Raw genomic sequence first — 18,436 nt, 5'->3', positions numbered from 1 at the left:
CGGATCAGTGACCTTTCAGTTTGCAGGCCGGTACTCAATCTACTGAGCCACACCAGCCAGGGCAGACAAAGATGTTTTTAGAAAAATGTCTGTTTTTCTTAAAAAAGTCTACTTTTTAATCTTTCTTGAATTAAATTTGCTTGATGTTTTGTTTTATAGATGTAATAGCTTTATTATGTTTATTGTGTATGGAGTATTATAAAAATTATATTCCATATTAAATCAACCTTGAAATACCCTGGGAAAAATTGGGAAAAATTTCACATTCTAGCATCAAAATAGGTTTTGTTATTTTTTGAGTGATTCTGGTGTAATAGAAGTCATAGAATTTCCTTACTTATTTATTTCATGTGTCTTTGAATATATTTTTAAAATAATAAATTATGATGGATGGGTCATTTAAATACTTTTTCTAGGGAGCTTATAGTCTTTGTTTACTTCATAATTTCTCTAACAAGTAGAAAAGAGTCATGATTATATTATAGAGATACGGAAAATGAGGTTGAGGTATATGTCTAATTTTACAAATGATAGAGCAGAAAGTGAAATACATTTTAACAAACCCTACCAACTGGTATTTTAATTACTGCAGTGTTAGGGTTCCTAACTACAGGAAATGATTGATCCTATTGCTTTCAGACTAGAGACATCCCATTGTGCTTCAGTCATCCACTTGGCTCTCAAACTCTCATCCTATTCTGTTTTCCTTAACTGGGTACTGTCTACCCTCCACTGCCTACTCTCACTCCCGCTGTTCTCTCTACACTTGAGAACTGTTTTTATAATTAGTAGATTCCCTCCTTTCATCAGCCTCTCCTCTGAATGTTGTCTCTACTCTCTGACTGGCCCTGAGGCTACTGTATGTTCCACTCAGTTCTCTCATTGCTGTTTATGGGCCTCAGGTGGTGGGCAAGGACAGTCACAATCCCTGTTCTCTTTGTTCCCTTGGAGCTAATTGCCAGCTGGCTAACCTGCCTTCTCCTTTCCCTCAAATTTTTTCCCAGCCTACAAAATGTCAAGTGTTCTCTGTGGTTTAAGACTTAAATAGATCAACCTTACAATGTCCTCGATTCAACTTTTCCTCCCTAGTTATGTTATGCAGCCCACTGTCTATTCCATTGGTCTCACACTAGGAATTCTCTTTAGAAGCGAGGACTCTTCTAGCTCTTATACTTCTGCATTGTTGGCTTTTCTTGAAGGCCTTCCTTGATCTCTACATACAGTAGCAACCTTGTTCCTTCACTGACATTCCCCATCTCAGCATCCTAACTTTTTCTCCTTTTTTAAAACTTAAAATTGTAATTTGTGTGTTTACTTGTTTTTGTTGGCTTCCTTGGCTAGATTAAGCTAATCCTCTGGATTAGAGGAAGAATTGTTTAAAATTGTTTAAATTATTAAGAAGCACAATATTTTTAAAGATTTTTTTTAAGATTTTATTTATTTATTTTTAGAGAGGGAAGGGAGGGAGATAATGAGAGAGAGAAACATCAATGTGCGGTTGCTGAGGGTTATAGCCTGCAACCCAGGCATGTACCCTGGCTGGGAATCGAACCTGTGACACTTTGGTTCACAGCCCGCGCTCAATCTGCTGAGCTATGCCAGCCAGGGTTCACAATATTTTTATTAAAAATGCAGTATATATGACTATTATGTGTGAATGCATTTATTTTTTTATCTTATCCCTTTTAATGTCTTCTTGTATATTTTATAATGTATGTTAGATCAAAAGTACCATGTACTTACAATAAGGGATAGTGAAAAACAGTATTTTAATAGAAATTTTAATAACAATTTAAGTATAGAAAACAAATTTTTATTCCATATTTCTAGATTTTGAAGGTACATATATTTGACAGGAAAGCATTCTTTGAATGCATTTAACTGCTCAGCACTTGCCATGCAAGGACCTGGAACACACTCATTTACAGATAATGATGCAAGATTTCAAGTATATCTCTAATAGGAAAGTGAAATACTTCGAGATGAGAAGCACATAATTTAGATGTAAAACAAACTCATTTTTTAAAACCAAGTAAGAAACCGATTTTAAAGTATGTAATGTCCATTTCAGGATCCATTCCAGATGAAAGGCTGTATCGAATGTTCCTCAATAAAAAAGTGACAATGTTGAGACCAAAAGAAGATGAGAATGCTTGGTTTAATTTATTTGTGATTCATCAGAACAGGTAAAAGTTTTCTCTGGAAATTGTTGTGTCAAGTATTGAGGTTCCCCAAATCTCTGTTTCCAGGCTTACCTATTTCAGTCAAATGGTCCTTATTCTTTGAAAGTTGTCAGTGCAGGGTCAGGCAAAACTTAGATATACTTTATGTGGCTGTGTTTCAAAAGTTTTCAACATATATTCATAAGGTATAAGAATGACCATAAGGTGAATATGCTTCAATCCAGCAAAGCAGAGTGCTGCCAGTACATTATCCCATGCCCTTCCCTGACCCCATTTCCTTCTGTGTACCCCAGAGAAGCACAGTCTCCAATTTTTATTTACTAAGCCCATTGGTTTTCATTATTGTTTAATCACATATATATCCATAATGGGTTGATTTAGTTTTAGTATAACTGGAACCACGCTGTAAATTTTGTAGCTATCTTATTATGTTCAACATTACAAAATTTATCCATTTTGATGCTTAAAATTGTGTAATTCATTTTTACTGATGTATACAGTTTACTTTCCTCCTGTTTTTAAAACCTTTTTGTTATAAACATTCTCATATACATCTTCTGGTACATATGTGCAGGTACTTTTCCAGAATATTACATATAGCTAGATCAGCTTTCTTTTGTTAGTTTTAAGAAGTTTAATTTTATTGATAAGGTGCAGGATTGATTGAAGGGAATAGAGACTTGAATAAGCAAGATTTATTACATGATCATTACAGTAAAAAATTGTAAGCCCTGACCTGTGTGGCTCAGTTGGTTGAGTGTCGTCCCACAAAGCAAAAGGTGGCTTGCTTGATTTTGAGTTTGGTCCCCAGTTGGGGCACTTATGGGAGGCAACCAACCAATCTATGTTTCTTTCGCGTGTCATTGTTTCTTTCCCTCTGTCCCTTCTCCTCTCTCTAAAAAGGAATGAATGAAATCTTTAAAATAGATGTTTTTTTTTAAGATGTCAGTAAGAATGATATGTAAGGGACAAAGCTGAGAAGTTATTAAGGAAAAATCTAAAGGGATTTGGGTTTGAATTTTAGACCCTAGATATATGCTTTCTACATAAAACTATTCCTAGGTACATGATTCTGCTCTGACTTCACTTCCTCCTCTTTGCTGCATTCATTCTGCTCAGCTACACTGATCTTGCTGTTCTTGAAATCACTGAACACATTCCCACCTCTGGGCCTTTGCCATCTGCTTATCCCTCTGCCTAGGTCTTTCTTCCCTTGCATGCTTCTCCCTCACCTCAGTTCTCCGCTCATTTGTCACCTGTCAGAGAGGTCTTTCCTGACCACACTGTGCGTAGTGACGTCCTCCTTCCATGCCATTTTTCTTTTATTTTTCTTTATAGTATCTATCAGTACCTGGGCAAATATATATATATCTACCATATGTGTGTGTATATACATATACATCTTGTATTGTTGCTTGTTTTCCCCACTAGAACACAGACTTTGCTCACTACTGTGTCTTAAGTGTCTAAATATTTGTTGAATGAATATTGGTTTGCATTAAATGAATGCTAGGTCAAAGTATTTGACTACTTTTACTTAAATTCTCAACTATGTAAGTTGGTGTTATGAAAAACCTTCCCTTATCCTTCTCATCTTGGGTTTTCACATATCTTTTAATTTTAACTAATTTAGGTATAAAACCAGAATTTGTAAATCACTTACTTACATGATATTTAATATGAAAAACTCATCTCTTATATAAAATTAACATTCTTATTCTCATTTTTATAATCAGTAATAAAATAGGTGATGCTAAAAAATGACTAGGCATATTTAGAGATTTGTTTTTATTCTACAGTGTTTAGTATTTGCTCTCTTTTATTTTCTGTATTCTTTCTTGTTTTTGCTGTATAAGTAGAGCTGTTTATAGGTTTTTGCTATTAATAGAGCTCATGCTTTTCTGACTTGCCCAAAGCATTCCTCTGTAAAGCCTTTTGTGATCTGCATCTAAATGTAGGATTGACTGCTTCCTCTTTGGGGTCTCCTTCTTGTCTGTCCTGAAAATTTTTAAGCCCCTTGAAGAATTAGTTAATATCTTTGTATTCTCAGTCCCTTGCATAGTTTTGGCACATAGAGAGATGTAATAAATCTTTAATGGAAGGAGAAAAAGAGAATACTTAATATGATATTTTTTCTATGTTTCTAAACATTTATGTTATTTAATTTTTTAAATCTTGGTATAGGAGTAAACACGGAAATACTAACTTCATTCCAGAACAATTTTTGGATGACTTTATTGATCTCGTAATCTGGGGCCATGAACACGAGTGTAAAATAGCTCCAACCAAAAATGAACAGCAACTGTTTTATGTGTCACAGCCTGGAAGTTCAGTGGTTACTTCTCTTTCCCCCGGAGAAGCTGTAAAGAAGTGAGTAATTGTTGAAATCCTATATTATCACAGTCCTCTTATAGTTTCGAAGTATTGGTAGTATTATTATTTATGTGATAGATTTATTTATTTATGAACATTGATCATTTGATGTAGTCTTGCTATTTTCCTACATTTTAAGCCATTTTTAACACAACAGCATCCCAATGGTGTTAATAATCTTGCTGCTTATGAGGCAAATTCAAAACTAACATTTTTATTTATTAAATTTTGAGTTGGAGTGCTATAGATGATTACTAATTTCACAATGTGCAATAATGAACAAATTTACCTAAAGCCATTTACAAGGTTTTTCTGGTACTAAATGTGGTATTACAGCATATCTCATTTCTTTGGGGGGACAATTATGTAATAATGTAGTTAATGGTGTCTAACTGATAGTGGTTTTACCCTTTAATTCACTCAAGTCCTGATTATTAAGATGATAATAGGTTTAAAGAATATGGTAGTAGGATGTAAGTTTGCCCTTTTTTTCTTCATAGTTCTACAGCTAATTTATGTGTGCATGTGCACATATACACACATAATACATATATGTGTAGAACTATATACCATATATGCTACTATCATGGTCCTAATAACATCATTGTATTATACTTAACTGTTATGTTTGTCTTCTACTAAACTGTATATTTGTTCAGGCAGGAAAAATGATGGATGAGTGTATTTTATTCTGAGGAAGAAGAATGTTTAATATATTCTCCCATGACATAACATTAAATTGCTAAAAATATTTTTAAGGGTATGATTTTATAAAGAATTATTTTGTAGAAACTTAGAAATATGATAGTTTTGGCATGCACATTTTCCTAAGGAAATCTACAGTGTGACTAGGCTTTCATTTCCCTCCTCGTTTCAGACATGTTGGTTTGCTACGTATTAAAGGAAGGAAGATGAATATGCAGAAAATTCCTCTTCACACAGTGCGGCAGTTTTTTATGGAGGATGTTATTCTGGCTGATCACCCAGACATTTTTAACCCAGATAATCCTAAAGTGACCCAGGCCATACAGAGCTTCTGTTTGGAGAAGGTAATTCTTCTAGATAAAGGTCAATGAGATCTACTTTAGTTGAGAGGTTATTTAAATTGAATTAAATACTGTGGTAGAGGGAAGTCACTGTCTTTGTTACAGGCTCCTGGAACCTGTGGGGAACCACTGTGTTCAATAAATGAATTTAGTTGTATCAAAAATCCTTTGTTTTAAGTTTTCCAGACGGAAGATTGTTAATTATAGAAGAAATTTTAATTAAGCCCCTCTCCCAGTGCCTTTCCCTCTTCTCAGAAACATATGTAATCTTTTCTCTCTGTTTATCTTGATTTCATAATTCATTCATTTTATTCATGAAAGCCAGCAGTAGCTTTGATGGGGGAATGGTAGGATATTTTGATATATGAGGAGAGCCTTAACCTCTTTAACAGTCTCTGTGGGCATCCCTTTCACCCTCAGAGCTACCTCAAATAAAGTCTTAAAATGTGTTTGCTATATACCCTGTAGCTTCAGCATAGTCCCATACCTTCCCTTCCATGCAGACTGCTACCCCTAAACCTCTACAGAAATTCTAGAGCCACTACAGAAGTTGGGAGAATCCATTAAGAATTTGTAAGTTGATAGCTTAATAGCATTAATTGCTGACACTCAGTTCTTACTCTGTGCTAACTCTTCTGGTTTGCATTTTATTCTCATAAGAAATCATATGAGATAGTAATAATGATAATAATAATTATCACTGATATTCATTGCTTACTTATATATTATGGGCACCATGGACAACATTTTACATTTAATCCACTCAGCGATGCTATGCGTAGGGAGATTCAGCTGTCCTTATTTTATAGAAAGAGGAACTGAACCTTAGATAAAGTAACTTGCCCAGTATAACAGCTTTATCAGCAGCATGTAATTCACATAACAGAAGTTTAAGAGGATGCTGGTTTCAAGATGATTTGATCCAGAAGCTCAAATTAAGATTATGTTTCTCTGTCTCTGTTTCTGTCTAGCCCCATGCCACCCATTCTGATGGTTTCTGTCTTCAATTTTACTATAAGGAAGGCATTTTCACATGCCAGCTCACAGACTTCCATTATCCTTTTGGCTGAAAGAATCATTTTTTTCCCAGTGGCTCTAGTAAAACCCTTAGCATTGAGTTTCATTGGACTGAAGCCATGTACTTGTCCCTAAACCCAGTCTCTGAAACCAGGAAGATGGAAAATGAATTCATTGGTCAGTCCTTATTCAGGGAACCAGTGGACTCTTGGCTTTGGCATAACTGACATTTTAGACTGGGTAATTCTTTGTTGCAGGAAGTTCTGAGAATTGTAGGATTTTAACAGTATCCTCTCTGACTTCTCCCCCACTGGATGCCAGTAGCATCCCTTCCCCCAGTCATGACAATATTTTTATTTTGAGATTGAAGAAATTCTTGAAAATGCTGAACGGGAACGTCTGGGAAATTCTCAACAGCCAGATAAGCCTCTTATACGACTGCGAGTAAGTTCTATTTTATTTTATTTTATTTTATTTTATTTTATTTTATTTTATTTTATTTTATTTTATTTTTGAGTAAGTACTATTTTAAATGAATTTTGATTTTCAGAGGATAGTTCAAGGGAAGGGGGCCCTTCAAATAAATGGAATTATCTTCTGGAAGGTGGGGCCCTTGTAGTATAGGCTTCCCCTGCTAGGTGAGTGCTTTAGGAACCCCTCTGTATTAGTGGACCAGCTGAGGTTGTGAGAGGCTGCGTTCAGCTTCAGTGAAATTTTTTTGAAGTTTCTTTCAACACATTTACCCATTTCATGGGTGAATTACGAGTGCACCTACCCACACCTTGCTGAGGTGTTTTTGACCCAAAATGCCATGATCCCCATGCCCCACCCGCTCTATTCAGCCATTATTGCCCCAAGTGCCTCCCTGCCCAGATGAAAAAGTCCTCAAAGGGAAACGTTTTGCTGATATGGAAAAGGTGAAACAAAAAGTGGCAGAAGCACTAAAAGACATCAAAATTGATGAATTTAAAAACTGTTGTGAGCAGTGGAAAAAATGTCATGATAAGTTTATTGCATCAAATAGAGAGTACTTTGAAGGTCACTGGTTTAAACATGTAAGAGTAAATACACACATTTTTATAAATAAATTCCAGGGTTCTTTTTTTGTGAGGTTTATTTCACTCTTTCTCACCTTTGCCTGTGTGACCCTGCTGCATGGAATGTGCTTCTCTTCTGTAATTTCTCCTTCATCAGCTACTTAAACCTTCCCCTCTTCAGAGAAGCCTTTCTTTTTTTCTTTTCTTTCTTTATTTTTTTAATATATGTTTTATTGATTATGCTATTACAGTTGTCCCATTTTCCCCCTTTACTCCGCTCCACCCTGCCCACTCCCTCCCACCCACATTCCCCCCCTTTAGTTCATGTCCATGTGTCATAAGTTCTTTAGCTTCTACATTTCCCATACTATTCCTGCCCTCCCCCTGTCTATTTTCTACCTATTGTCCATGCTACTTATTCTCTATATCTTTTCCCCCTCTCTCCTCCTCCCACTTCTGTGTTGCTAACCGTCCATGTGATCTCCATTTCCATGGTTCCGCTCCTGTTCTATTTGTTTGCTTAGTTTGCTTTTGTTTTAGGTATGGTTGTTACTGTGAGTTTCATGTCTTTTTTTACTATTCATATTTTTTATCTTCCTTTTCTTAGATAAGTCCCTTTAACATTTCATATAATAAGGGCTTGGTGATGATGAGCTCCTTTAACTTGGCCTTACCTGAGAAGCACTTTATCTCCCCTTCCATTCTAAATGAAAGCTTTGCTGGATAGAGCAATCTTGGATGTAGGTCCTTGCCTTTCATGACTTAGAATACTTCTTTCTAGCCCCTTCTTGCCTGCAAGGTCTCTTTTGAGAAATCAGCTGACAGTCTGATGGGAACTCCTTCGTAGGTAAATGTCCCCTTGTCTCTTGCTGCTTCTAGAATTCTCTCCTTCATTTTTATCTTGGCTAATGTAATTACGATGTGCCTTGGCATGTTCCTCCTTGGGTCCAACCTCTTTGGGACTCTCTGAGCTTCCTGGACTTCCTGGAAGTCTATTTCCTTTGCCAGATTAGGGAAGTTCTCCTTTATTATTTGTTCAAATAACTTTTCCACTTGTCGTTTTTCCTCTTCCCCTTCTGGTACCCCTGTAATTCGGATTTTGGAATGTTTAAAGATGTCCTGGAGGTCCCTAAGCCTCTCCTCATTTTTTGAATTCTTGTTTCTTCATTCTTTTCTGTTTGGTTGTTCTTTTCCTCCTTCTGGTCCCTTCCATTGATTTGAAACCCAGTTTTCTTTCCATCACTATTGGTTCCCTGTGCATTTTCCTTCATTTCTCTTATTGTAGTCTGCATTTGTTCATCTAATTTATGACCAAATTCAACCAATTCTGTGAGCATCCTGATCATCAGTGCTTTGAACTGTGCATCTGATAGGTTGGCTATTTCTCGGTCGCTTAAAAAAACTGGCTCTGGGGCTTTTAACTGTTTGAGCCATCTTTTTTATTTTATTTGTTTTTTTCCTTTGGTGTGGTCACACCTGTTATGTATGAGGAGCAGAGCCTTAGGTGTTCACCAGGGCAGGGCACCTCAGTCACTGGGTTGTGACATTGTATGTGGGGGTGGGGTCCGAGAGGGAACAGTGGCGCCCGCTCCGCTCTCTCTAGGACTTCAGTCCCCTTTGCTGCTTCCCACAAGCAGATTGGGCCCCTCTGGTGCTGGCTCTTCGGCAGGTGGGTTTTTATACTTTCTTGGACCCTGTGGGTCTCCCCAAGGAGCTCCCCTGTGAGGCTGAGAGAATCTCCCGGCCTCAACTCACACAGGTGTTTTCTGTCAGTGCCTTTAGGCTTTGTTTCCTGGCGCTGGGTCCCTGGGTTGCGAGGTCTGTGTTGCTGCCCGTTTTCACTTAGTTTGTCTGCGTGCGAATGTGTGGCTGCACGAATGTGTGGCTGTGGACAGCCAGCTGCCTCACGCGCCTCACTGGGTCTATCCGTTGCCTCCTGCACCCAGGGTCTGCCACCAGTCAGTCAGCTGCCCTGCGCTTCTGCGGTCCGCCAACTGCTGTCTGTGCCCTGCATGCCCACGTCTGCCAGCCACCGATTTTTCCTGAGGGGACCCCTCGACCCCTCTCTGTAGGCCTCTGACTCCACCCCTCCTTACCGGTTTGGATGTATTGTATTCAGACTTCCATTTGGTTCATTTCTCTCTGTTTTAGTTGTTTTTTGTTTGTAAATTCTTGTTGTCCTTCCATCTTGGCCAGAAGTCCTAAAGAAGCCTTTCTTGACCTCCCTTCAGAGTCATTGCATCCTCCTTTGTGTCCTCAGTTTGTTCGCGTATACTTCTTGCAGCGCCATTTCCTTCTGCTTATAGTTATTATTTACATGTTTGTCTTCTCAGTCAGCTTGTGGATTTCTTGACAACCAAGACTGTTTTATTCATGGCTCTATCTCTGGCTGTTAGCAGAGTGCCTGGCACATTGTGAACACTAAATAAAGTTTCCTTAATGAACAAGCATTGTGAGTCTTAGGAGCAGAACATTACAAATAAAGCGGGGCTGGAGTATAATTTTTAAAATGTCTGAAGAGTTTGGGGACATCCAACAGCTTGAGCATTTCACATTTTCTGTTTATATCCTGGCAGCTGTGGAGTTGGTCTGGGTAATACAAACATAGTTGCTTTGGGAGAACCACATAGTTCTCTGTCAGGGCAGAGGATTCCACGTTTCTCATCTGTCTTCCTGATACCATTAGGACCAACCAGACTTAAATAGAAAATTGGCATTCCTTTTCCTAAACTCAGTAAATTATTAATCATTCATGAAACAAATGAACAGATATTTCCCTGGAAGTAATATTCAAAGGTACATTGTATCAACTAGGTATCTCTTATTAATTCATTAGTTCAGTGAACCAATATTTATTGAATATCTTCTATCCTACATGCTGGGGGACACAGCAATGGTAACACGGACGAGGTGTTGAACTTGTGGAGCTTATGGGAGGTGGAGATGTAAGGTATAATAAACAGCCAGTAAATGGACAAAAGTCAGCCCATGCTAGTTGTGATGAAGAGTGTAAGAAGGTGGAGGTTAGGAAGTAGTCTGGATAGGCTTGTGATGCAGTATAATGTTGGTTCCCAGAGCGTGACATTGAGAGTGAGAACTAGTTTAGGAACATGATTACAGTTAACTCTTGAACAACACGGATTTGAACTGAACAGGTCCACTTATATGTAGGTTTTTCATTAAATACTGTAAATATATATTTCTTGTGATTTTCCTTATAACATTTTCTTTCCTCTAGCTTACTTTATTGTAAGAATAGAGGATATTATACATATAACATACAAAATATGTGTTAATCAACTGTTTATGTTATTGGTAAGGATGGTCAACAGTAGGGTATAATTTTTTTAAAAGGTTTATTTATTTTTAGAGAGAGGGGTAGGGAGGGAGAAATAGAGGGAGAGAAACATCAATGTGCAAGAGAAACATTGATCAGTTAGTTGCCCCTCGCACATCGCCAACTGGGGACCTGGCGCAGAACCCCGGCATATTCTCTGACCAGAATCAAACTGGCGACCTTTCAGTTTGGGGGTGATGCCCAACCCCGTGAGCCACACCAGTCATGGCACTAGGCTATAATTTTTGAGGGAATGGAGAGTTACCCATCTCTTAGAAAGAAATGTAGTATTGTTTTTAAAGGTCCTTGTACACTATAGACTTCTCTAAAAAGGGACTGCCTTGAGAGTGATTGTTAGTTCTAAGTAGATTCCATGTTTTGAAGGGTATATATTTCTCAAAGCTCACAGATTTGATTCTTTTTGTACATGGATTTTCCCAGCATTTAGTCTTGTCTAGAGTGAGAGAATATACGTAAGAGGGTAGACCTGTTAACTGATGCATCTAGGGACAGCATTTTATTTTGGTGGAGAATTTTCTTTCTGTTTTAGAAGTTTAAAAATTTGTTTAAAAATTCTACCACTTGCTATATATTGATTCCATCCAAACAGAGTGTTTTGAGTAAGCTTATAAATCTTTGAAGCTTTATTTTTTAGTAGGATAAATGTTATAATACCATCAGTATCTTTAAAATGAATGGTAGAACATTAATTTATTAACATAAAAGTATTGAGCAAAACCTAAATACTGAAATGGTAAACCGTTGTTACATAGCCCTCACAGCTTATCCTGCATTTCTAGGTGGACTACAGCGGAGGTTTTGAACCTTTCAGTGTTCTTCGCTTTAGCCAGAAGTTTGTGGATCGAATAGCTAATCCAAAAGATGTTATCCATTTTTTCAGGCGTAGAGAGCAAAAGGAAAACATGGGTAAGCTAGTTATTTTTACAAATAAAAAAATGTTCTTACAGGGGTTTTGTCTTTAATAAAAGAAGGATACTATAATAATGGAAAATGTTATATGATTCTAGTGTCTTAGTCAAATAAACTGATAGTTGGATTAATTAAATTTCTTCTAAAATTTAGATAGCAACCATTTTTAAAAGGTGTGTATATCAAAAAGAAATGGAGGCTTTCTCTGCAGATGTACTTTTTTAAAATAGTGCTGCTGAGTACCAACACGTACAGACTTTACAGATTAATTGCTAAAAATAAATATATATTATTTATTATACATTATTCATGTTCAGAGAATGTATTCTCAAATTTTTACATTATTACATAAAGTACCTCAGCTTTAGAGTGTAGAGTGATTTAGGAAGATTCCAGTCTTTTGCAATAGGAAGTATCCCATAGTTTGATGTTTTTGATAATCAAATAATTAGTTTCCAATTAATAATTTCCTAAAAATTAATTGTCCTTATTTTAGCATTTATGAAACAGGTGATCTGATAGAAATAGCTGAACTTTGAGCAGCATGGGTTTAAACTGCACGGGTTCACTCATACATGGATTTTTTCAATAAATATATACAATGCTATATATTCTATATGATTTTCTTAATTACGTTATATTTCCTCTAGTTTGCTTTATTGTAGGAATATAGTATAATACATATAACATACAAAATACGTATTAACTAACTATTTATGGTATCTGTAAGATTTCCAGTCTACAGTAGGCTGTTAGTAGTTAAGTTCTGGGGGAGTTAAAAATTATTACACAGATTTTCAACTGTGCATTGAGTCGGCACCCCTAACCCTCATGTTGTTCAAGGGTCAATTGTAGTGTTTCTTCATAATAAATATGTTAAATATAGAGGCTGTTTTTCTTAGAGCTATTGAGTCAGAATTTTCATAGAAAAATATGACCCTTGGTTACGAGTAAGCTACCTAGGTTCTTAAAAACTTGGATTTAAGGGGCTTCTATTTTTAGTGTCAAATTGTTATTAAAATTGTGTATGCTATTAATTCAACCTGAAATAGTCATTTAGATATTTAAATGGAGCTCATAGAATACTGTTTTAGGGGAAAATATCTGTATCAGAGAATTGTATTTTCATGCTTTGAGTTTTAATTAGTTATTAATGGTGCTTTACTTTAATTATCCATCCTTATCAAGTCCTTAAAATTATGAGTGTCACATTTATAATAGAATATAGAACTAGTACAGTATATTATTTGAGTTTATTGTCAGTTTTGTTCTAATGATTCCTTTTTTGTTTAAACATTAATTGCTTAATTGAAACAATGACCCCTTTGAATGTTTTACTGAAAATATTTTTTGTTGTTTTGACTAGCTCTACTACTTAAATACAGGTGGTACATTTTGTAAATTATTTTACCTGATGTCTGTAAAATCAGGATATTAACTGTACCTGCCTCATAGGATTGTTGTTGCACTGTGTATAGATGATCTTAACATAGTGTCTAGCATTATAAAATGTAATAATCATATTAATGAAGTTATATTAATTCTACTCTCTTGGAATTCAAAAAAATTTTTTGTTTATTTGTGCTCACCACTTTGCAAGAGGTACATTGAACATTGTGCCTCTTCCTCCTCTAGACTGTTGCACGTACTTTCCCCTCCACCTGAAATAGATTTCCTTCTTCTGCAAGTCTTGATTCAAATGATAGCTGCATTAGATAACTGCACATTATTCTCAACCTTCTTTAAGAAGAATTAGTTTGTTTCTTCTCCATTTGTCATATCTGTTCTTACTTCTCTGTAGCACTCATTACCTTGTATTGTAATCATTGGTTTTTATGGGCAGGGATCCTATCTTTTTATCACTGTGTTTTCAACACAAGGTCCAACACTTGCTATGTTGTTAATCATTTTTTTCCCTGACAAAGATTATCAGCAGAGCAGATACTGGACCTTATGCTTCCTGGCTTCCTACCTGGTACTCTTTTTATTCTTCACCAGCTGTTTTTTGAGACAACCATCCTGCTTAGGAGTGTAACAAAAGTGCTTTAAGTGTACATCTTATTTATCTCACAGATTATTAAAAAGGTATGTACTTCAGAGCTGAGATTTAATTAAATTAATAATTTTTAGTTTTTCACCAAGGACATTCTAAAGAGAAATTTTTTTTGTTGTTTTGTTTTGAACTGTATGCCATGATGACTGTTAGTAGAATTCTGGGCTACTACCCTGACTCATTCCAAGGCACTGACAGTTTTACCCATGATTGCTTTTATATTATCAGTGCAAATGTCATCATAGTAGAACAAGTAAATAACATCTTAGTATTATTATTAAAGTAGTTTTCACCTTGAGCACCTCCTGAAATGGCTTCGGGAGCCTCAGAAGTCTGTGGACCACTGTAAGAACAGCTTCAAGAGATGTATTGGTTTGGTCAAAAAGTTCGTTTGGTTTTTTCCATAAGAGGGCTCTAGTAGTGCTTAGCTGTCTTTACCTTCATTCGAAACAATTTTGTTAGATGGTATTGTGACAGCTGCATGCATTTTAAAAAAGCTTATGAAAATTGGTGAATTTTTGTATAGCCATTTTAATACTGAAGATGGGAGAAAATATGCAACATTTTTGGCATATTCTGCTCTATTATTTCAAGAAAGGTAAAAACGCAGGGTGGAGAAGGTACTGTGACTGATCAAACATGTCAAAAGTGATTTACAAAGTTTCATGCTGAAGATTTCTTCCTGGATGGTGCTTCACGGTCGTGTAGACCAGATTGAAGTTGACAGCAATCAGATCGAGGCATTACTGAGAACAATCAGTGTTATAACACGTGGGAGATAGTCGACATACTCAGAATCCATATCAATAAAATCATTGGTGAAAATGGAAAATGTGTCTTTTATTTTATGGAAAAAATCATATGGACTTTTTGGCCAACCCAATACTACTTGGAGATATGGAAAACAAATAGACTTTAGGGAAAAGACTGGCTATTAGCAAAAATCCTGTGTTTTTGCCTCAAAATTTACCACATTGAGCAAGCAGACAGTTGATAAAATTTGGCCGTATCTCCTCTGCTGACAGCAACCTACACTGAGTTTGGGAACTTTACATTATAATAGAAGCTGCTGTTTTTTCATGGATTTCTTTTTTCCAGGAGAAGAAATCAACCTCGGGAAGTTCATTACTAAACCTTCAGAAGGAACAACTCTAAGGGTAGAAGACCTTGTAAAACAGTATTTCCAAACTGCAGAGAAGGTAATTTCTTAATTACAGTTCACAGTTTAAATGATGGCCATCTTATAGTAACAGATAATTTAGAATAAGTATTATTGGTAGTTTAGATAAAAGGGATCCTCAGAATATTTCCAAGAAGTAGTCAGGGTGGCAATTAATTGTTTTCATTTATAGCTACTACACACCAATATTAATGTTATTAGTATTATCGTGGCCACTATTGTTGATGTTATTATCCTATTTTCTTTTTATTGCTACGGCATAAGTCTGAATCCAGGATTTACATTTCTTGTCTCTGGACGTAATTTCAGAATTACATGATTTAATTACATGATTAATATAGCCACAGGATTATGAAGCTACTCTTACTGTCTTGAGTGTATGGCACCCCAAGATCCTCTGGTTGTACTAGTTTCTTATTGTTGCTGAAACAAATTCCACAAACCTAGTGGTTTAAACACAACACAGGTTTATTATCTTACAATTTTGTAGGTCAGAAATCTGACACCAGTCTCACTGGACTAAAATTGAGGGTCAGCAGGACTGTGTTCTTTTCTGGAGATTCCAGGGTAGACTCATTTCCTTATCTTTTCTAGCTTCTAGAGGGGCCCACCTTTTGTGGTTCATGGGCTTCTTCCATCTTCAAAGCCAGCAACACTGTATCTCTCTGGCCATTTTCCCTCAGTTACATCTCTCTCTGACTCCCTTCTTCAGCCTTCCTCTTCCACTTTTGAGGATATTCATAATTACACTGGCCTTACCTGGATAGTCCCTGATAATCTGATTTTATAGCCAGGTGGTTAGTAACCTTAGTTCCATTTTGCTATGGGACATTTTCAAGGGCCCAGAGATCAAGATGTGGACATTTTTAGGGGGCCATTATTCTGCCTACCACACTGGTTAACATGATCTGTCTTAATCATCAGCAGTTAGTACTGGTCTCTGTATCCCAGCCCCTCAACCCTTCACATTTTCCCTTGTCTTGTACTCCCACTTCTTGTTTTTATTTTGCTTTTTTTGGCTCTTAGTATGTATCACTGGGCTTAACTATGGTCCATTGTTTTGTTTTCCCTTCAATAACTAGATAACATATGTCTTTTTCCCTGGAAATTATATTCTGTAATTTTTCTTGTTCATACAGAATTATTTTGTAAGGAATACATACTATTTTCTGCATCCAGAGATGAGTATCTCTCTTACAGAATGTGCAGCTCTCACTTCTGACGGAAAGGGGAATGGGTGAAGCAGTACAAGAGTTTGTAGACAAGGAAGAGAAAGATGCCATAGAGGAATTAGTGAAATACCAGTTGGAAAAAACACAGCGATTTCTTAAAGAACGTCATATTGATGCCCTAGAAGATAAAATCGATGAAGAGGTGAGTAACTAATTTGGGGGTAATGAGTCTATTTAGATGGTCTCTCCTTAAGAGTAACTCTGAGTTTCATTCTGGTAAACCACTACTTACTCACTCTGATTTGTTTCATTTTCTTGTCTATAAAATTGAGATCATAAAATAAGATTTAAGACAGAAAATATCTAATATCTGGAGCAATCTTAAATATGATTGCTACCCAATAAATGTTAGTTTTGTTCTCCATAGATGGTATCTTCTTTGGAAGATCATAAAAATGCTTTAAACTGAACTTTGTAGGATACAAATTTCAGTTCATTTCAAGTTTTTAGTAGTTTAATTGAGATTTTGAATTTCATCTAGAAAATGCATTCTTAGCATAAAAGCAGTGGAAGAATCACAGAGAAAAAATTTTAGACTACATAAAAATTTTAAATGCTGTATGACAAATGTCAAAAAATAACTAGAAAGTATTGACATGGGGAAAATATTTGTATATTGGCAGAATAAGGGTTAGTATTCTTACATAATATTAAAGTGCTCCTATAAATCTTAAGAAAAATTTTAAACATCTCAGTAGAATAATGAACGAAGGGCATGAATAGATGGTTCACAAAATAAAATGGTGTTTAGCTTAGGATAGTCCAGAAGCTCAAATTAAAAATACAGCTGACTCTTGAACAACATGGGAGTTATGAGTGCTGATCCCTGAATGGTCAAAATTTTGTATATAACTTTTGACCCAATAACTTAACACAGATGTCTCTCAGTATTTGTAGGGGATTGGTCCTAGAAACCACCACCCTGAACCCCAATACCAAAATCCGTGGATGGTCAAATTTCCTATATAAAATGGTGTAAAACATCTAATATAGTTAGCTCTGTTATTTGTTAAGTTCACAGATGTGAAACCTGGGGGTATGGAGGGCTGACTGTTAATTTATTGAAAAAGTCCACATATAAATGGACCTGCTCTGTTCGAACCTTACTGTCCAAGGGTCGACTATGTTTTTATTATTTAAAGCAGCAACAGTTTGAGAAAAATATTTACTATGTTGCTGCTGGAAGTACCAAGTTTGAACAGCTGCACTGAAAAGCAGTTTGACACTGTATATCAAGATGGTTAAGATTTACCCTTTAACTTAGCTCTGGGGAATATTTAAAGATAATAGTGACATAGAGATTTGTATATGGAGAAACTCAGTGTTACCTGCAGAAGGGAAAAATTGGAAAAATTGTTTTAAAGATTTTTTAATTTATTTTTAGAGGGGAAGGGAAGGAGAGAGGGAGAGAAGTATCAATGTATGGTTGTCTCTTGTGCATCGCCTGCTGGGAACTGGCCTGCAACCCAGGCATGTGCCCTGACTGGGAATTGAACCGTGATCCTTTGGTTCGTAGGCCCGCGCTCAATCCACTGAGCTATACCAGCCAGGACTGGAAAAGTTTTATTAAAACAAATGTTGACAGCCCTAGCCAGGTAGCTCAGTTGGTTGGAGCATCATCCCATGCACCAAAAGATTGTGGGTTCAGTTCCTAGTCAGGGCACATACCTAAGTTGCAGGTTCAGTCTCTGGTCAGGATGCATTTGGGAGGCAATTGATTGATGCTTTTTTTTCTCTCTCTCTCTCTCATGTCCTTTTCTCTGAAATCAATAATCATATGCTCAAATGAGGATTAAAAAAATAAAAATAAATGTCGACACACACACACACTGTAGAATACTCTGCAGCCATTAAGAATTACACTTCTGAAGATATATTTCCAATGTTAGTGAAAAAATAATTTCAAACATGTAAAACTTACACAGCATGATCTCATGATCTCATTTATTTTTATTGTGTGTGTGTATGCAAAAACCAGAAGATTTCTGAATATTGACTTTGTATCCCACTGTTTTGCCAAATTCATTTATTAGGTCAAGTGGTTTTTT

The 18,436-nt window shown here is 36.2% G+C and overlaps 1 protein-coding gene across 7 annotated transcripts in view; it reads left to right on the top strand.

Annotated features, from left to right (window-relative positions):
- The window catches only part of MRE11 (MRE11 homolog, double strand break repair nuclease), a 79,786-nt gene that overhangs the window by 11,471 nt on the left and 49,879 nt on the right, over window positions 1-18,436 (top strand). For all 7 annotated transcript variants that reach the window (XM_036028645.1, XM_028516307.2, XM_036028647.1 and 4 more), the window contains exons 7-13: window positions 2,072-2,186; window positions 4,368-4,553; window positions 5,434-5,605; window positions 6,983-7,063; window positions 11,794-11,920; window positions 15,075-15,175; window positions 16,357-16,530. In XM_036028645.1, coding sequence (XP_035884538.1) covers window positions 2,072-2,186; window positions 4,368-4,553; window positions 5,434-5,605; window positions 6,983-7,063; window positions 11,794-11,920; window positions 15,075-15,175; window positions 16,357-16,530 — 956 coding nt within the window. The remainder of the gene's footprint in view (window positions 1-2,071; window positions 2,187-4,367; window positions 4,554-5,433; window positions 5,606-6,982; window positions 7,064-11,793; window positions 11,921-15,074; window positions 15,176-16,356; window positions 16,531-18,436) is intronic.

Source organism: Phyllostomus discolor, chromosome 6 (assembly GCF_004126475.2).
Source record: "Phyllostomus discolor isolate MPI-MPIP mPhyDis1 chromosome 6, mPhyDis1.pri.v3, whole genome shotgun sequence".
Taxonomy (NCBI): Eukaryota; Metazoa; Chordata; class Mammalia; order Chiroptera; family Phyllostomidae; genus Phyllostomus; species Phyllostomus discolor.
The sequence above is the reverse complement of the archived record's forward strand: the minus strand, read 5'-3'. Positions and strand labels throughout refer to the sequence as shown.